The sequence below is a fragment of the Spodoptera frugiperda genome, chromosome 13, assembly GCF_023101765.2.
Source record: "Spodoptera frugiperda isolate SF20-4 chromosome 13, AGI-APGP_CSIRO_Sfru_2.0, whole genome shotgun sequence".
NCBI classification, from domain to species: Eukaryota; Metazoa; Arthropoda; class Insecta; order Lepidoptera; family Noctuidae; genus Spodoptera; species Spodoptera frugiperda.
In genome coordinates, this window is record NC_064224.1 from 5,949,747 (window position 1) to 5,969,584 (window position 19,838).

The 19,838-nt window shown below is 33.1% G+C and overlaps 1 protein-coding gene across 2 annotated transcripts; it reads left to right on the plus strand.

Annotated features, from left to right (window-relative positions):
- The first annotated feature begins 363 nt into the window (after nucleotides 1–363).
- LOC118270261 (E3 ubiquitin-protein ligase MARCHF5) lies at nucleotides 364–19,485 on the plus strand. Of its 2 annotated transcripts, none has more exons than XM_035585758.2 (4): nucleotides 364–808; nucleotides 6,569–6,814; nucleotides 13,263–13,366; nucleotides 14,082–19,485. In XM_035585758.2, exons 1-4 carry the CDS (start codon nucleotides 632–634, stop codon nucleotides 14,446–14,448), a joined length of 894 nt encoding a protein of 297 aa, XP_035441651.1. In that variant the 5' UTR covers nucleotides 364–631; the 3' UTR covers nucleotides 14,449–19,485. The 2 variants fall into 2 exon arrangements, with proteins under 2 accessions (XP_035441651.1, XP_035441649.1); XM_035585756.2 differs by having other exon boundaries at nucleotides 367–808; nucleotides 13,263–13,453.
- Nucleotides 19,486–19,838: the final 353 nt, after the last annotated feature.

Genomic DNA, 19,838 nt, shown 5'->3' on the forward strand with positions numbered 1-19,838 from the left:
TTATGTAATATTAAAACATGATTTTATTGGAGCAGGTAATTTCGTTTTTATACACTTTGTAGTTTTCATGGTCATTCAACTATCGCCATCTTGCGGATAATATCAGTATTAGAGACAGAGAAAATTCATAAAAAGACAAAAGATGGTGCTTTTGTCGTAAATAAAGAATTAAATTTAACAATTTCTCACTTTGGCAAAGAAAATAAGTATATAATAATAATCAAAGGTTAGTAAAAAATATTTTATAAATGTTAATATTTTAATCATGAAACTGCAAATTTTTGGTGCTTTTATGACACAGCATACAACACTACTATACGTTCATTCATTCGTTATGTTACGTTTCATATTTCATTCATTCATTTTGAAGCAAGCAAAAGCAGACAAGACAAGACAGCAAATACCAAATACAACTTCACACAATCTTGTCAAAACGAACGAAATTTCTAAAAACCTTGCGACAGCTGTTTATTATAATAAAATACAAAAGTATTTTTATCGTGTACGCAGTAAATATTGTTTTTATTGTAACAACGTCAAAGATAGACGCTTTGTTAGTTATTGAGAACTATTGTGGTACGCTCGTTGGTTTTTTGTAGTGTGAATATTTATTTGTTAAACGCAGTTCGTGATGGCTAGTGAAAAACCAGTGTCCGGAGAGCCAGCTTCAAATTTGGAGAATTCTCAGGCTTTGCAACCTGCTGAGGATGAAAATGCGAAGTCATGTTGGGTGTGTTTTGCCACGGAGGCTGACGATAGGTTGGCGGCATGGGTCCAGCCTTGTAAGTGCATCGGGACTACGAAATGGGTGAGTACATTAGTATTACATGTTGTTCATATCCGTGGTAGTATCTTACGCTTCCGATTTATGATATAAACACGTGAGGAAATGAAAGTGAAGTTTTGTTTGCTCCAATTATTTTGAGTAAACACTGAACACCGCTGCGTATTTAGTATCTCGTTTAATTAATAGCCGCGTAGTTAATTGCGTTGTGTAATTTATTGTAAAGCCTGGATAAAAACGGTAATCTTTATGAAATTTATTGGATCAGTGATTACAGGCAAAGACAAGAGGATGTTATACATGTACTTAACTGTAAAAAATATGACTAAAACAATTTTTGTGGTAAACATTATATGTAGAGACCACAGTGCTGTTTAATAATTAGGTTGTTCTGGTAATCTACAAAATCTACCCTCAATTTAGATTCTTCTTAATTAGTTGCATCAAAATATTTTATGTGCACAATACATGTTATTCTTATAAGGTTTTAATATTTGTCTGACACTAATATCTGTTTATTTATTTACCTTATCTAGTTTTAAATAGAATGTGAGTCAGTCTTGAATGAAATCATTATCCTATTTAAATATCCTATTGATTCATCAATATTAATACTTCAAAGTAAATGATAATATTTATTAGGTCCTTATTACCCTAGTATCTGATTGAAATATTATACCTAAGATAGCTACCTAACTATATAGGGTGACTAGTAATTAGTGAAGGATATTTAAACATGTGATTGTACTTATGATTATAAAAAACTTTCTCAAAGAAACTTTTTTAGTATACTCATTAGTTTTATTTTGCAGTCATAAAGCATGCACACTTGATAATTTGTGAGTAGTTAGTGCATGGTAAAACAGGCTCTCAAAGTAGGTCCTATAGAAGTTAACTAGATATAGTTATCACAAGATGAAACACATCCAAAGCATCCTAAGGATGAGTTGACTGACCCATTGGTCAGTTAGTAGGTTAAGCATAAATCAGTGAAATATATGATAGAAATGCTCTTGTAAATATGTATTCACAAGAGTAAATATGTATTCACAAGAGCATTTCTAGAAGTACATTCTCATAGTATAATGGAAGTCATATTCTTATAGTAACTAGCTGGAATATTGATGGAGGTGTAAGGAAACTCTTGTTTATATTAAAAGTCAATGTCCTGTCAAGGTTATCAGTGCATCTCAAGATGTAAATATAACTCTTTGTATGAGATTAATCTTGTCCTGCATTCAGATAAAATATGTGAAGTATTGATGTATTGTTCTTCAATTGTGGGAACTTAAGGCTTTAAGTGTTGCATTGTTTTAAGTTGTAAATTCTTGATACTTACATCACTACAGTAAAATATTAGATTCATCCTGTAATTCAGTTTAATTATGTTAAAATATTGAATGTATCCTGAAATGTATTAAAAGCTTGAGGACTGTATTTTCTATTAATTTCTTTCAACTAGACCTGAAATTATTTAAATCTAGTGTAAAATAAGTTATTATTTGTTTTATTTAACATTATTCCAATGTGCTATATTCTATGATGAGTCAAGGAATTTCCCAATCATTTGCTAAAAGACACAGAGTTATGCCCAACTCTATATTTGTCTGTGATCAGGGTATTCCCTGAAACTTAAGCTTTTGCAATGGAATTGAAGAATTTGTCAATTAGAGAATGATTTTTAAGGTATAGAGTAAATAGGATACACATAGTTAATAATAGTTAAATGAGTACAAATGTATTATTGCATGAGTTTATTTTAAGATGTGTATTTCAATTCAAACTTCAAGAATTTTAATGTTTAGTTAAATGACTACTAGATAGTTATTAGAGAACATTTATATAAAATACAATTTTATTTATATTAACTGCAAATATGTAGGTACTAGCTAGTTTTGTTTTATTCAATCAATATTAAGATGAAATGGGGATCAAAATATACATAAATATTTTCTAGATAGATTCTTTTGAATATGCATGGGAGTACACACTCCCAGGTGCATAGGCACACACCTATGCACCTTTTCTTAAAATTAATATTAAATTTCAGTGTGTTTCAAGCAAGCAGCCATTTCACTTGTGTCCTCATATTTATCATTGGCTATGGGAGTTCTTACATAACTAAATAAAAACGAAAAATGACTGTAAAATGTTACTAGTTATTAATTGAACACAGCTATAAAATTAACACCAATTCAGAAGATTACATTATCTATACTAAATTCATTTTATCTCAGAGATAATTTGCAAAATATTGTTTTTATTACCTTATCAGTTAGCCAAACACATTATTTATATGTGGAACCTGAATATAGGACACCTGTTATCACTAATTTCTAAAGAATTAGGAACTAAGGTATACTTAGATAGAACTAATTTGTGTCATATTATATTCTTAGATTATTTTGTATTGAGTACATCTGATTGTGTGAATAGATAAGGTGATATATAAAATAGAATCAGGCGTTACTTTGCGGAAATCCATGCTACACTAACAATACAATAGATTTTTAATAGTTATAAGCGGAATTAAAACTAAAAATCAAATGTATTATTAGTGTAGATAAGTTGATTATATATTATGTGTTCTTAGTTCAGTAGCTTGATTGTTAGAATAAATTTTGATTAGTCTATTAGTCATAACTAGGTACTACTTGATTTCGTTTTGTTATAATGTGCCAAATGATTCTTTAGCAGACTGTTTTCGAAAAACAGCTAAAAGAAATAACTAATTATTTAACAGATTGTGTCCTGTGTCGTGGGTGCATTTACAAACATACAAATTCACATGCACATGTTATGTTCACAATTATATTGTTTGTTCATTGTTTTAAAATTATGTATCTAACTAACTAACTACCTACTATTTGGTTGACATTTACACTACGAATCTGTGTGGACAAATGTTAGTAAATAGTTAAGTAGATAGATAAACTAATTATAATTTATGTATGTATTGTAATGTGCAAATGCCAGCAGGTCAAGCTAACAAACTCATTTATTTATAAAATTTTCAACACCTCACAGACTCTGTCAAATCACCTTGATATGCATTCTTTTAACATAGTACTAACTACTGTACACAGAAACATTTAATGATATCTTAAACTATTCCTTGGTAAAGATTTTATTCCGAAAACAATTGCTAAGGACTGGGTTAAGTAACCATTAAATGACTGAGCACGGCAGTAAGAAATTATTATGCTACGGTATTCTGTTCGCGTGTTACGCTCGCATTATATTTTAATAACATCGACATAGAATTTTGCTTTAGGTGCATTGCAGTATCTATTATATAAATAACGAACTAACTAGGTTTGATCACAAAGACACTTAACATAGGTACCATGTATTAGGCGACGAGTCTATCTATAACAAATAAAGGGTGCAATTCCACTCTATTATATGTGCCATTGTTGAGGGGTTTCAAAGAAAAGGAAATCTAACTCCTTGCCCTTTCTCATTTCTCTTTGCTTAGACGTCGCGCACTCCTAACTGCAATCAACAAACGAAACAGTCTTAAAATAGGTAGGTAAATGTATTGAAAGAAAAACCAGTCAGTGTCAAAAGTCGATGACCACATTTAGATTTTCAAAATAGCTGTACACCGTATTATAGTTACCTACATCTCTCAACATAGTTAACAAGAAATTAATGATTATCATAAAACAGCATACCTACCTAATAAAATTAAAGGAGATATTGATCCTAATTGATCTTTCTCAAAGAATGTTTCAGTGCTCTAAACTTACCATACATGGGTCACATTTGCGATAAAAAAAACAAAAGAATGAGTAATGACAAAGGTTGTTATACCAGACAAAAAGATCGTCACAAATTCTTGTTCAGGTTCCTATGACTTTTCTTACTTGTAGGTCATTGTATCTTTATCGCCATTTATCGGCCATCATATCGGATGAATTTTAATATAGGACAAATTGTAAGGGCCTTTATTTGACCTTCATCGTGATTGATCGGTGTTGGAGTATCATCTATATAGGTGTGTGGATCTCCTTAGCATTGAACATCTATTTATTTTATCGAAAATTAGATTCACAGACAGTCTCTGTGTTTTTTGTATTATTCTTATCATAACATAAATAATTTTGGTAACTAACTACTTAATCTTAAAACAAACTTTTACATCTCGTGTAGGTATTAAACAAACAAACGTTGAATCTTGTTTCAGCCCCAAGCAAATAGGGCGAGTAGCTATTGGCAACAAAAAATTACAAATTATGAAAGTATGCTACTTTGGGGTATCCCAATAATGTTTCAACGAAAACTTAGTATCTTTCTGGTTACCCAAGATTACTCACCTAACTAGTAGGCTTTATTTAGCCAATACAAGGCCAAAAAATCACTTCCGATACCTCTTATAAAAATTCTTGAATGTACGAACTTGTTTTTTTTTTTGGAACAATCCATTCAAAAGCCTTGAACAGATCGCAAAATAAATAAAATGCGAAACATGTTGATGACTTTGTTATTATTCTGAATTCAGAACTACGGGATTGTGACCTGAATATCTCCTGTAGTGCTGAAAAGCACCGTAATATTTTCTGTCCAATTTTCATGAATTTGTGCGTAAATATGCGAAGTAACTGTTATAAACTCCACTAGAACATTTTAACTTGGTACAAATAATTTTGTAGGTTTTGTAAATTCTATCGCACGTTTTTTCCCGCTGTTGACACATGCATTGTATATTTGCCAAATCATTAGCTATTTTCAAAATCAGTTTTCCTTTCACTGGAAATTCTGGATCTGGGATAAACCGGGATTAATCAGTTCGTATAAGTCATCCACGATTGCAACGCTGACATCAATGAGGGTATTCTATTTTCTTTTAATGGAACAATACTTCTATTTTAAATACGGTACACTATTACTATTGATAGGTTGAACAATCCATTGATGAATTGCGCCACGCATCAATGACAATCACTTCAGCCGCTACAGCCAATCATTGTGTCATTGGTAACTTCAGCCCTGACCTTTGAACTGAATCCATTGAACTTCTGCTCATCGTATGCAATAAATTGAGAACGATGTTGTTTCTGATTGGCTTAAATACCAGTGCGTTTGTTTTCTTCAAAAAAAGTAGGGTTGTGTTGTAAATTTTTGTTTAGACTCTCCATCTCTAACCGATAGATAGCAAGGAGCCAGCTACTTCTTATCTCGGTATCAGTCATCATTAAATGTAAAGTCATTCGTCCCTATTTTTTCTATTCGTCGATTGTTTGCTGTTTAACACGAAGTTGTGAAGTGTAGCGATGGTAAAACCCATAATTGCTAATAATAACTACTGTCTGCCGGTCGATAAACAATGACGTGACACCGGCTATCAAGATCGAGGATTGTTTTTATAACTTAGCTACAATGGTACATCTACATTGCTATGAATTAGAAACATGCGTCACATCCCATGTTTTCATACAAATTCGAGAGTCTCGATGTCATGATGCGTCTCCTTCGTTATGTACGTGGTCTCAGTTTGCCCTTACTTGTAAGGTCATTTTTATTTATTTTTAGGTTGATAATTACTTAATTGCCGAACCAAACCTTGTATGATCCAAAAGATCGTAACATTAAATCAAAACAAATAAGACAATTAAACAATGCACCTACTCGTATACCGTAGGTACCATTTAGTGCCTACTCCATTTCGGTTGATTGTTGTATATGTATATGAAAACTTTGCTTATAGTTTATTGATATCTAATCAATACGCCAGGTGTGCTGCATAATCAATGTAATGTAAAAGTTATTTCCTTGTTTCAGGTGCATCAAAGTTGTTTGCAGCGGTGGGTGGACGAAAAGCAAAGAGGTAACATAACTCGGAAAGTGCTGTGTCCTCAGTGCAAAGCAGAATATATTGTTGTGTTCCCGTCTATGGGTGCATTTGTAGCACTCTTAGATGCTATGGAAGAGATCACTCACAAGATTTGCCCGTTCATCGCCGGAGGAGTACTCCTAGGATCCATATACTGGATCGCGATTACGTATGGAGCTGTCACCGTTATGCAGGTTGGTCTTTGTCTTATCTTCATCATGTAATCCAATATAAACCTTAACATTGAGAGAATAATCCTTAATCTTGAATGGACGTACTTTGTCGAGATAGTTACGCGTTGAAATCAGCTGTGCCCTTTGAGTAACATCAAATACTTGCCGATTTCTTAAGATTTTGTGTTGTTGTATTATCCTTGTCTTTGATAACAACGGTTTTTAGACCACTCACGTCCATGCCCTTCAAATTTCGCTATGAGTGTTTTATCTCTCAATGAGCTGATAAAAACGAATTTGTCTTGTAATGAAAGTATGGTATCGATATCGTTTTCATGTGAACTGTAGGTTCTTTAAATTCTATACCTACATACATCTCTGATGGAGTGCTAATTTCCAAAAAATAAAAAAAAATGAACCCAAAATCATCGTCTACTCTTCTAATTATTTTTATTTGCCATTTGACTTTGCGGTCACCCACATCATTAGGCAGTCGTATTCTTGTCTATTTTGCATTGATATTCTTAAAATTCATATTTGCTTTATTTCCTTATGGGACCACCAAAATAAATTGCGATTTAAAAATCCAATGAAGCAGATTGATCAAGGTGAACTTTAATTTCGAACTTGCCAAAAATAATAACTGACCTTTAAAGTGGTACCTATACTTTGTATTGTTGATTTAATTCCGTAACAGCTTGTAGTAGAAAAAGATGTGAATAAACATTGAGTTGAACAAACTTTGCTTATTATAAAATTATAGATGCACTTTTGATTTCGTATTTTTGCCAACAATGTGTCTTTTGTTTAGAAATCTAATAGTCCAATACGAAATCTACTTTTTTTTTGGGCGAGGCGAGAGGAAGAGTCAGACTTACACTGACTAAAAACCACCCCAATCCTACTCCTGCTTTTTGGCCGGAGCCCCGGTAAACCCACTAGGTAGTCCACAGCTCCGGATACAAATTCTACTCAGAGATTGAATTTAACCTATAAACGATAGTAGTTTCGTCTTTCTTTGCTTAGCGGTTTATGAGCAAATATTTTAACATGTTTTGAATCAGAGAACAAATAGTTGCTTATCTAAATGCTTTGGATAAATACCTTACACGCTATAGCTACTTATAAATGTTTGAGTTGGGGCTTAGGTTTATAAAGAGTCTTCCCTGAATTAATCCGTTCTTTTGTCCATAGTAATAAGTACTGGATTACGAAATTCCCTAATTTGCTCACCATTACCTATTAACCAACAATTTCATCCTAGGTTCTAGTCTAAATATTTGTATTCCGGAACAAAACCTTCCCATGCAATAGGTTTGCCGTGATCACCAAACTTCTTTTTTTGAGTGTGCGAAATCATCCAATGAATTCTCTCGCCTTGGCGAGAAAAAGTGTCAAACTCTTATTGACTAAAACCACCCCGTTCCTAATCCTGCTTCGAGCGGGAGCGCCGGTCGCTCATGATTACGGAATGTTTGCTAGATTTCCGAAAATTCAAACAATCTTCATTCATTCACTATCTATCATTAGTTCAAGTTCTCTATCAAGATCTATTTATTCAGTTCGGATGTCAAATCAATCTGACAACAATTACAATAACGAAGAAGTGATATTTTCCGCTATCAACTTGACCTCATTTAACCCCGTCTTGTCATTCAGTACAGTAATATGTATCTACTTATTTATATGAGCTTGTCACGATTATCGTCTTTGAAAGCAATTAGCGAGGTAACTTGTGTGAAAAATGGCACGATCAGTTGCTTCATTTACTGTTAGTTTGGAATTCTTGACTTATTTGTCACCATTGACGGTGTTTTACTGTTTAAATACATTCATAAACCTAATGCCTTTGTCTCATTGTCATCATCATCATCAGCCGAGAGACGTCCACTGTTGTACAAAGGCCTCCCCCTTAGTCCTCCACGTAGAACGACAATCCGCCTCCTGCATCCACTGGCTCCCCGTGACTGTGACGATGTCGTCAATCCACCTAGTCTGCAGGTCTGCCCACGTTACATCTCCGGTCCGTAGTCGCCACTCGATCACTTTCCTGGCCCATGTCATTGTGCTTGAAGCCAATCAGAAATCACATAACACGACTTAGTAAGATTCTCACCTCTTTTTTAGTTTCCAACATGTTCGTGCGTTTGGTCATATAAGCATTTACGTTCTTTATTTAGTCTTGTTAAATATGTTGATTTCCTTTTTCGGACCATTAAAAGTTGTATCAAATTGAATATTAATTTGATTTATTTGATCCTGTTTTATAGTATTTTGTTGTAATTATACTAATTATGTGATCTTTGTCGGTCATCGACCAGTCTGCGATTTGACATTTAAATTCTAGTTTCAATAACAGTGCATCTGTTTCTCACTGTCCTTAACATTTTTGATTATTATCATAGATCTGATATAGAATTTTAACATTTTTTCGCACTTCATTTTTGCGATCTATTAGATCCTTAATATTGAAAGTCACGATGACGAAATTACTATGAGTTTGTCTTAAAAATAATGATATCATCACTCTTAAAAACTCCTTAGAATTTGATGGTAGGCCAGTATCATCATCAATACACCAGTTCATATTTGTGTTCAACCTTGCTGTATTTTAGCCCTATATTTATTCTGCAATCCATTATTCCTCAAAGCGTTGGCCTTCTCTATAGATAGATAGGACTGTATTACCACAAATAGGTCCAAAATTACTGATGCCTATCTTCGAGCTGCAAAATTGCATATTGAATGCTTCACTTGCGTGTTGCAAGTACCGTTGCTCAACGCTAAACGCGTTACGGTAAGCAGGACGTTGATCAAAACCACTGCGACTATGTAAACAATGGCGCTGGAGTAATCACGTTTCCGTGTTTCGATTGGCACTTTAAGTACCTACTTGGTACTATCAACTTGGATTGTTCAATGGGAAAGGAAAGTTTAGGATAAGTGACTGCTTCATGGAGTATTGAGAGCTAGTGCTCTTGTGTCTTATTTATGAGCCTTTTGCCCAAGCAACATGTCTTTTTTATATTGTTCCCTGAAGACGTATCGAGATTTGTAATAATTTAAGAATTAGTCGAAGTGCTTACTTTACTTGCCCCACTTTTTGTCGATTTTGCTATAATGAAGTATTTAATTGAGGGTTTTCCATTGTGCACTTTTAGCCTACCTATTATTCTTTAAACTCGGTTCAAACAAGTAGTCAGTCAACCTATTACGAAGCCCATAAATATTTCCTTAAAAATAAAATTCCAACCTGTATAAATTAATAAAACTATAACTTAAACATGTATTATTCAAATTATCTACGCTCTAATGAAGTCGTGAATTGACATGTGACGCGACAGAATAGCGCAGTTATTCCACTTGAAAACACGTTTTGTTATGTTATCTGTAGCCAATAAAAATAATATTGTAATTATGTTATTCGCACTTTGTCCTCTTGGAGGTAAACATCGTGGAAACGTCACTTAATAAGGTCATAATAGGTGGTTGAAAGTGCATTACAGTGATAAATTAGAATTGCCAATCAACTAGGCATTTCAAGTTTGACCTTTTCTTACATAATTACCGCACAGTTGGTGCAGTGGGTGGGCAACCGGCTGCCCCGCAACGTGTAGTGTTTGATTCCTGCACGGAGCAACTCTTTGTGTGATCCACAAATTGTTGTTTCAGGTCTGGGTGTCATGTGCATGTGAACTTGTATGTTTGTAAACGCACCCACGACACGGGAGAAAATCCTGGTGTGAGGCAACGTTTTTAAAAAGAATAGAATAAAGAATATTCTCTGTCTTCAGGTTTTACTAATTGGCTCTCAATATTAGCTTTCTTATTTTAGATTCTTATTCTGAAAATTTAGTTCAATGGCATTAAAAAGGTCTACGTACAGAAATTGACATGTACGGGCTGATTATGACGATGAAGCTAATAGACCTTTTACCTATGACCACAAAGTTAACATTTGACGAACTAATAAAAAAAAATTGTTGCTAAGCTAATGCAGTTAAAAAAACGAATAATAATTTAGAAGTCATGTAAAAATTGACTCACGGTTCATCGTCAATGACTGTGCTAAAGTTGTACTCATGTGGTGACGTAATTTATACGATTTCTGGTTTCCGAGTCAGTGTTACATCATTTCTCAGCTTTCTCTGAACAACTTACTTCTTGTTATGTTAGCTGGACACTCCTTTGGACACGCCCTTACTCTTTCTCGGCGTAATATAAGTGAACTTGTTTGTATGTTTGGTTTCCACGCCTAAATTGCTAAAACGATTTTGATGAAGTTTCACTAAAATCCTTTGGGATTATGGTGATTTAAAAACGTTATAGGTTTATCGAAGCGCATATCAAATGGGGTTAAGGGCATTAAGAGTTCATTCATACATAAGATAAAACAAAATAAAACTATCGATTCACCAATTCAGGTCTTACGTACTTATATTTACTATTTTACTATGTAATGATAGTTCTAACCAGTAGGCGACCTTGCATTGTTGTCGATAGCAGAGTCGATAGACCAGTTTACTATAATAAATTCCATATTTTATTTTGTAATTGCCTTCAAATGGTAAATAAATGCCATTGGAGGCTCCATTCCGAATCTTCCCAATCGCTGATTGCCCTAACAACCCTTAAATTCCTAAACTCCTAAGGCAACGCGCTTGTGGGGTCTCGGGGTGTCAGCGGCGTCGATTGCTTAACATCAGATGATCCAACTGCTTGTATACCGGTTTATACTACAAAAAAAAAAAAAAGTGTTGGAGATTAAAATTAGGTCTATATGAATACTTAATAAGTTGATAGGATAGAGGTTCCTTGTTTTTACATTGGTAATATGTAAAATCATCATGTGATATTTTAACATTCTTTCATCTATAATATTTATGTTATAGACTAATAAGTGCTTAACCTAAACTCAATATTATTTTTCTTTATCCCAAAAAATATGATCTAGTTTTAATAAGTATTTGTCTGTGATAAGCGCTCTAGTTGGGTAGCTTAAGTAATTAAATTATTTAGGATATCAATAGTTCCTCCGATTAAGCAAAGATACCATATTCAGAAACTATGTTATTTTATTTTGTGACTTAGCACAAATTAGCATAAAGTCCGGTTATAGACAAAATTAGGTTTGACATAGACTTCTTAAGCCATTACATATTTACTTTTTGTTTTGGCGACATGACTTTATTTTTAAACCTGTGTAACCTTCAGAATATGTAGAATAGATGGTACAATGCAGTAACAATATGCTATACCATGTCGCTCATTCGTCATATGTAGCCGAGTAGTAAAAATTGCAACGGTTGATTGAGCGTGAAATCAATTTTTTCCAACGAAAATCACGTTTTTACAGTTTTACCGTTGCGATGATGTTTTCGTGGTTTTAAAGCCAGATTTGTTCTGATATGTCTTATTTTGACAGTCAAGCATAAGAGGGGATTGAAATTAAATGAGTGGTTATCGGAATTTTTGTTGAAGATATTCTGAAAAGGGTAGTAGACAGAGTATCTAATAAGACCGTCAGTTAGATAACTAAAATATTAAAAACACATGAATTTTTGATTTGTCATATAAGTAAACAATAATTAGATAAACGCGAATAAGTTTAGGTTACCCTATAAAATATCGTAAATCGTGTGGTCACGATATTTCAAATCAATGTATAGTCGAAAGTATTTAATTTTGCAAGAAAAGAAAAAATATGTGTCTAATATACCTACTAGATAAACTATGTAGCTGTGCGAGGAATATGCGCAGCTCGAGTATGCAATGTATCGATAGTAGGAAAGCCATAGCACGCATCCATATCACGAATCTTTCCATGTAAAAAACATAGTTTAGCTGAGTCATTTTCCACCCGAGCAACGTAGCATAGCACATCTCTGGTCTCTCTGGAAAAACACCCTAAACCGGGTCATTCTTAAAAGATAATGCACACGTTTTGAAGATTCTTAATTCTTGCGTGTCAGTAAAGTCACCTTTATAAGCCGTTTACGGACGAAGGTCTAAAGCGTGATTAAATGAGACTTACAACTTTTTGTTGGCGTATCACGAGTATTATCATTATAACCAATACAATTTTCTGCATTAAGGTTAAGACGACCGAAAATGAACTTTGTATCCGGTTACCAAAAATACTTTTTTGATTAGCCACTTGATGTTGGATTGAAGTTTTTTTATTGCTAATACGTAATACAAATAAAATACTTAAAATATAGTTTTTAGCTAGATTCTAGAATGTTTTGTTGAATACTTGATATAAAGAATTACGTATAAACGTACAACAGTTTTAGTTTAAAATTTTACCGATGAAGACCATTATTACATTTCTGAAGAGTTATTCTAACTGAATATTGACTTTCTTTAAATTTGGGCTGTGTGTAGTCTGTCAGTCATTCAATCCCTCAATCAACAATAACGAAATCATTTATTGGCCATATCTAATTATTTATTTATGTCTTTCCAGGTGGTGGGTCACAGGGAAGGACTGGAGATGATGGAGTCAGCAGATCCCCTGGTGCTGCTGGTTCTACTGCCGACGATACCAGTGACGCTGATCAGCGCTAAAATGTATAACTGGGAGGATTCCGTCCTACTCTTCCTGAGGAAGTACTGCTCGAAGATACCCGCCCTCTCATACATACTGCCGTTTGGCAAGTGAGTATCATTCATTTTGCATCTGTATATTTTTCTAAGACTTTCCGGAGATTAATTTAACATGATTAATTACAAATAATTATTCAGAAATAAGCGAATGCAACGTTATGTTAATGAACAGAGATTACAACATTTTACAGTACATTTTCTATTCAAAGGACATTAGCATGTGTAAATTATCCGTGATAAATGACCGTCGGAGTTGTTAATATTAACGAAACAACCGAATAGTACTTTGCCCACCCCGTAAAATCCTTTGCCCGCCCGCCATTTAAGCAAAATAAGCTTTACTTTGTTCATCTAAATATTGTATGACCTATGTCGACCAATACCTATCGGAAATCACAAGAGAATGTGATGATTTGGTAACCTCTGTTATTTTAACACAATGCTGTGTTCACTTATTTCTGAATTATTTTTTGTAATCAAATAAACATGGTGGATTAATTTTCGGAAACAGTCTTCGAAAAATATATTGATGGAAATGGTACTCACTTGCCAAAAGTAACAATGTGAATGTAGTTAACATTATTCATGGGATCGTACTAGTAGTAAAATTCATTCGTTTGTTATAAGAGTATTATTGCAGTAACGAAATGATATGTAATGTTCTTCTAATAATTTCCAGTGTGGAAGGCGACAGAGGCGCTTTAGTGGGCCACAACAACCAGCATCAGACGAACAACTCACATCTGTCACCCACACGGATCTTCTGCTCAGCACTCCTGCTGCCGACCATTTCCACTATCATAGGCAAAATATTCTTCCGATCCATACAAAACAACTTACACAGAACAATACTAGGCGGTATCACCTACATAACAATAAAAGGAGCGTTAAAAATCTATCACAGACAAATGCTGTACATTAGACATTCGAGTAGGAAAATTCTAGATTACACAGAGTCAAATCTGAAATTGTACAGAAGTGCCGCCACCTCGACCACAACAGATGCCATATCCAGCACGCGAGATGACACGGAACAAGTCGTTTAATAGTTTTTAATAATGTACATATGTATAGTCGACTAAGTGCGCATTGTTCGCGGGGTGAAGAAGCCTTTAGAGTTTGTACCGGACTTTTATAAATAAAAGCTAATTTATAAGGTTTTAGTGGTGTGGAGATAAAAATTGACTAGTCTTTTGTGATGTCGTTTTAAAATCGGATCACGGGATGAGGTTAATGACCGTTCTAAGGGTGTGAAGAATGTATGTGGAGTCCAGTCACTATTGATATCGGTAAGCTAGTCGAGGAGACAGGCGCGATGATACATTCGTCATCTAAAACTCGTTATAAGAGCGCCATGTTGAAAACGAGAAACGGGGATGTGTATTGTAGTATTTATAAACCATTTATAGAATGTTTATAAATGTCAAGTTTTTATAAATAAGGTTGTTGTAAGTTCGGTTTGATATGTAGTCTATTAATCCTATCATCGTTCTATCATACATATTTGTATTACGTATTATGATATTAACGGTTTGTTATGTTGTTATTGTTATACATTTATGTGTATGTCAAAACTCAGTAATTGAATGTAAATAGACCGGGCTCTTCACCCCACCGGTGACGAATTGCAATTAATATCAATATTTACAAAATAATGTTGAATAACGTTATGGATAATATTTTTAAATTGTTGTAGACGTACGGAATTACCGTTTGTTAAATATATCATAAATGTTTACATTACATGCTCATGCGTCCATGACACAATCAATAAATGTTTTCATTATAAAGTTGAAACAGCTATGTTATTGCCTCTGCGTCGCTTTAAATAAGATGTGCGAATATAGCATCTGGCCTCCTGGACTATAGACATAAGTTTTAACAAAAATATGACTGTTATTGGTGAATACGAAATAGTAAATACACTAGTAATTATTTAGCCACAATTTGACGCAAATCTGTCATTGATAAACACAGTAAATTAATATTTTTACTACACTATTCAATATTTGTTGGTGCTCCGAATAACATGTACCGTAAAATTTCTTCCATATATAGTTGACAAGATATGAAATAGAATCGTCATATTATTATTATACAGAACAGCCATATAAAGTCAATTTGAAAATAATACATACTAACAATATTTTTTTAGAGTTTATTCAACTCATTTACACCTCTATATCATTGGTATAAGGACTACTGTACCCTTAGTACGAGTTTGTTTTACGTTGAACGAAAAAGAAACGACAGTGCGTGTGGCCCTCTGATTGGCCGGCGCGAATGAACCAACCAATCAGTACCCATTTCGTATTTGTTTAACGCAAAGCAAATTCGTACTAAGAGTACCGTTTGTCTAATAGACAATTTACTAGTGTCATGCTATGGCACAATAAAATTTTGACAGCTACAATGATTAGAGAAATATGACCTCTTTTTACATTAGTGCCCATCTCATAACTGCAAAAACGTTAGCCGTTATTGTATCATACTGTTGAATAAATTCTCTAAAATATTGGTAGTTTGTGTTATTTTCAAATCACAGTATATTTTTAATAATGAAGACTCCATTGTATTGTTATCTGCTATTGTTAATATGCTAGTGAAATATTATGTAACTATTATATAATGAATCGGTATGAACAGTGGCCAGAAGTTTCGTGGTAGGTTATGATGACTATTTGGCTATGAGGCCATTGGGAGATACGACTACCGGCACAATGATTGCTGAATCTACATCCCATATATCGAATCAAGATATTTACTGGATTTATCTTTTTCAGCCTTCACGAGATTTTCGTCATGTGGGATTGTCAATTATCATTGTTCAACCTGTACCTTTTCTTATACATACGTTAATTTACTTCCCAGTGAACATGATTCAAAGTAAATGATAATAACCATGAAATAATGAGAAATATTATACACAATGTACGCCTTTTTTCCCACCACGGAAAATCCGGCCATGGTTCGTGCCGTAGACTATAGACAAGACGTTGACGGAATATTAATTAAATTAGACTACATACTAGTTTATTTTTTATACTTACTTTTTGTAATATACATAAACAGTAAAAGAGTATTGTTTGAAGAATTATTTAATAATACATTCATAATCATTCTCCAGAGAAGTGTTTTTTATTTTGTCATTTTTAGTTCTCTAAAGTCGGCGCTAGTGTAGCTTAAAGTCCTCTAAGGTCAATTAATAAATCTGTTGAATTTGAACTTAAAACTACACTAGGTCCCTAAGTAACGTGTATTAAATTATTAATTTAAACAATACTCTTCTAAATTATTATTGTTATAAAGCTGTGCTCTTAGCTAGATAAAGAAGCAAATCTTGGCATTGTCCATCAGCTGTCCTAAAGCGTGCCAAATTCAACCGTATAGCGATTAACTGTAAAAGCATTTTTGCTAAACATAGCTTAAATCTTCAGTACTATACGTCTAGGTAGATTTAATAATAATAATAATTTATAAAAGATAGAATGTGATAGGAAGGGGAATTTTAAAGTTAAACGTAATTCGTAGTTAGATAAAAAATGTTCCAATTTAAAATAGATGAATTGATCGAGTGCCTTTGCAAATAAAAATTAAAATAAATGGTTTGTATATACTTAGTTATACTCATATCTAATTATCGTTTACCTTCTTAACCCGGTGCTTTTAGTCATATTACATTTTACCAATAACTGACTTGACTAACGCTTAGGCGATTTTTGACGGTTCGATTAATAATAATCGATTTAGTTATGTTTCGAAATACGTTTCGATATTCATGTGTGTTCGCTTTCTGCATCGATTTGTCAATATAAAATCCTAATTTGTTAGTGGAGTTTTTAAAATTTTAATTTGTTAGTACATAATGGTATAGTTATGTGGAAAGAAGTCATTTGAGCTTAGGATGTGGATAGAATTTTTATTATTGAAAACTTGAAATTTGTGCAGTATTCTTACTCATTTTACTAGTAAATACAACTACTTTTTGTTCATTTCAATCGCGATAATCTAGCGGATAAAATGTTTGTGCATATCTGGGATTATTGTTATTGCAATTTTAAGTTTTCAATACTAAATGTTACAAAACAAATGATCTTGACTATGTAAACTATAAAATTGTAAATTGCAACAACATCTGTTCAGCAGTTTATTAAATTATTCCTTTTTACTTATCGATATATTTTCATTCTTCACTAATAAATTAAGAATTTGTCTAAAAATGGTACGATTGGATACCATCAGTTGATTAAATGATTATATAGAATTTAAATTATAAAAAGTGTATAAATTTTGTTTAATGGAAATTTTTGGTTTAATAATTTAGTAATTACAATGTTCAACTTGTGAGTAGTTGAGCGGTATCTGTGGTTTTTATATTCTTTTCATAAAAAAATCCGTTCTTGAGTGAATAACTGGCAAGACAGTCAATACGATCCTGTGCATTCAATTATTAAACATTGCCAATAAATACATCGAAATTGTAATAAATAATGTAATTATTGTAAAAATACTACAACCATCTTTGATTACATGAGCATTTATCATAATTTTTGGTTTGCATTTAATTTCATTTCGAAAGTCTATATGCGCGTTGCAATTTTCAACCTTAGGCTTTAGATATAGGGCAAGTGACCCGGTTGTGGCCACCGACCCCTTTGTGGCCATTTGGACCTTCAAATATTTATAACTAAGGCATGGACAAATAAATTACTCTGTGATGTACAGTATTTAAAATATTGAATATTGGAGATACTGATACCGTTGGCAGCTTTGATGTGTCAAACTTCACTTCGATGCAACAAGTCATTCTTTTTAGTTGAGGGTGAAATTGTTAAGATCTTAACAAAAAGGCTAAGGCGAGCGGGTGAGGATTTGGTTTTTATTTTTTAAATCTTTGCTTATTGTTTGGATGTTTATGTTAATACTACATGAAGAATATATTGTCTAAGTGAAACTAAAGTTATTTTGTCGCCATATGTTTCTGAAGTGCGGTTATTAGAAGGTGGCCACTAATGGAGACAAAATTATGAATTTCTCCATCTTTGGCCACATGGCTGGCCAAAACTAATGTACATAGACACCAGACTTCTTCCCCTTTATTTTATCGTGGCTTTTTTTCCTTGGCTTTACATATCAACAAATACATATTTTTCATTTTCAGAGATGCAATAAATTGCCTTCACACAAAGGGGAGGTCAGTTTACTTTGCAGCTTTTACCAACGTCATATAAATTTTGATCTCTTTATTTGTAAGTTAAATTCAAGTGAAGTAATAATATTTCATATTTTCCAAACTAAATAAAAACCATTGTTTGTAAAATGTCCAATTTAATTATTAAATTTTGATTACTTTTATTGTATTTTTTGATGGCCAGAACTGGCACACGACCGTGGCCACAAATGGCACGAATCTGGCCAAAAGTGGCACAAACTCCCTTTTTTTTTCTTTCTTATACAGTTATTTTTCTATTGGACGTTCTTTAAAAAAAGGGTTTTCTTAGGCAAGGTTAATACATGTTAAATGACTTTTTACAAGAAATATTTTCGTGATAACAAAAACTATAAGTTAAGAAAGCCTCAAAGTCGACAAAATTCTTAAAGTGGCCACAACCGGGTCACTTACGATACGGTTCAAAATTGTTTTGGTGATTAAATCCAGACATTCGTAGGCGTGATTTTACTGACCGCATCGAAATCGGTTCAGCCTATCGCGAGATAATCGCGGACAAACATGTAAATACGTACAGGTCGAATTCAGAACCTCTATCTTTTTTTAAAGTTGGTTATAAATCTGCTTCACACAACTTTACGTACTACTTGAAAAAAGAACATTACCTATACAGTACCAGTAACATGCGTACGCGCACCACAGGAAGTTTAAACACCATTTTTAAAACGGTTTGTTATTTAAACACCAGTTATCGCTCAATTCACCACAAGACGTTAGTTTTGCTAGTCTTTTGAGAAACTAAAGCGATTCGCACGCAATTTTGTATAAAACGATGCTTCGTAAAACTTATAGCCATTATTTTGTCTACTGTACATTTTAAAATGATTATAAATATTATTTTTTATTGAGTCTCCGTTTGTTGTTTTATTTTGTCCGTGTATAGATGTCGCTAGTAGTAGGTTTTGTTTATTAAGTGATGTTTGATAGTCTCATTTCAATTAAATATTGGTTACTTTATGCGTCGAAATTGCATTGCAATTCTATATATATCTCTTTATTGAACAATTGAATTACTTCAATATTTTTTTGGTTATCTAGGTAAATTGTCAGGAAAATGTATTTATTCATACTTTTTTTTATAAAGACTTAGGTAGCTACAAGCCACGATTAATTTGCAACGATAAGTCCTAACAATAAGGTTCAAAATTAAGGAAATGTTAACATTGTAAACTGCCTATCATTACAGTAATCAGTACTTGTAGATAT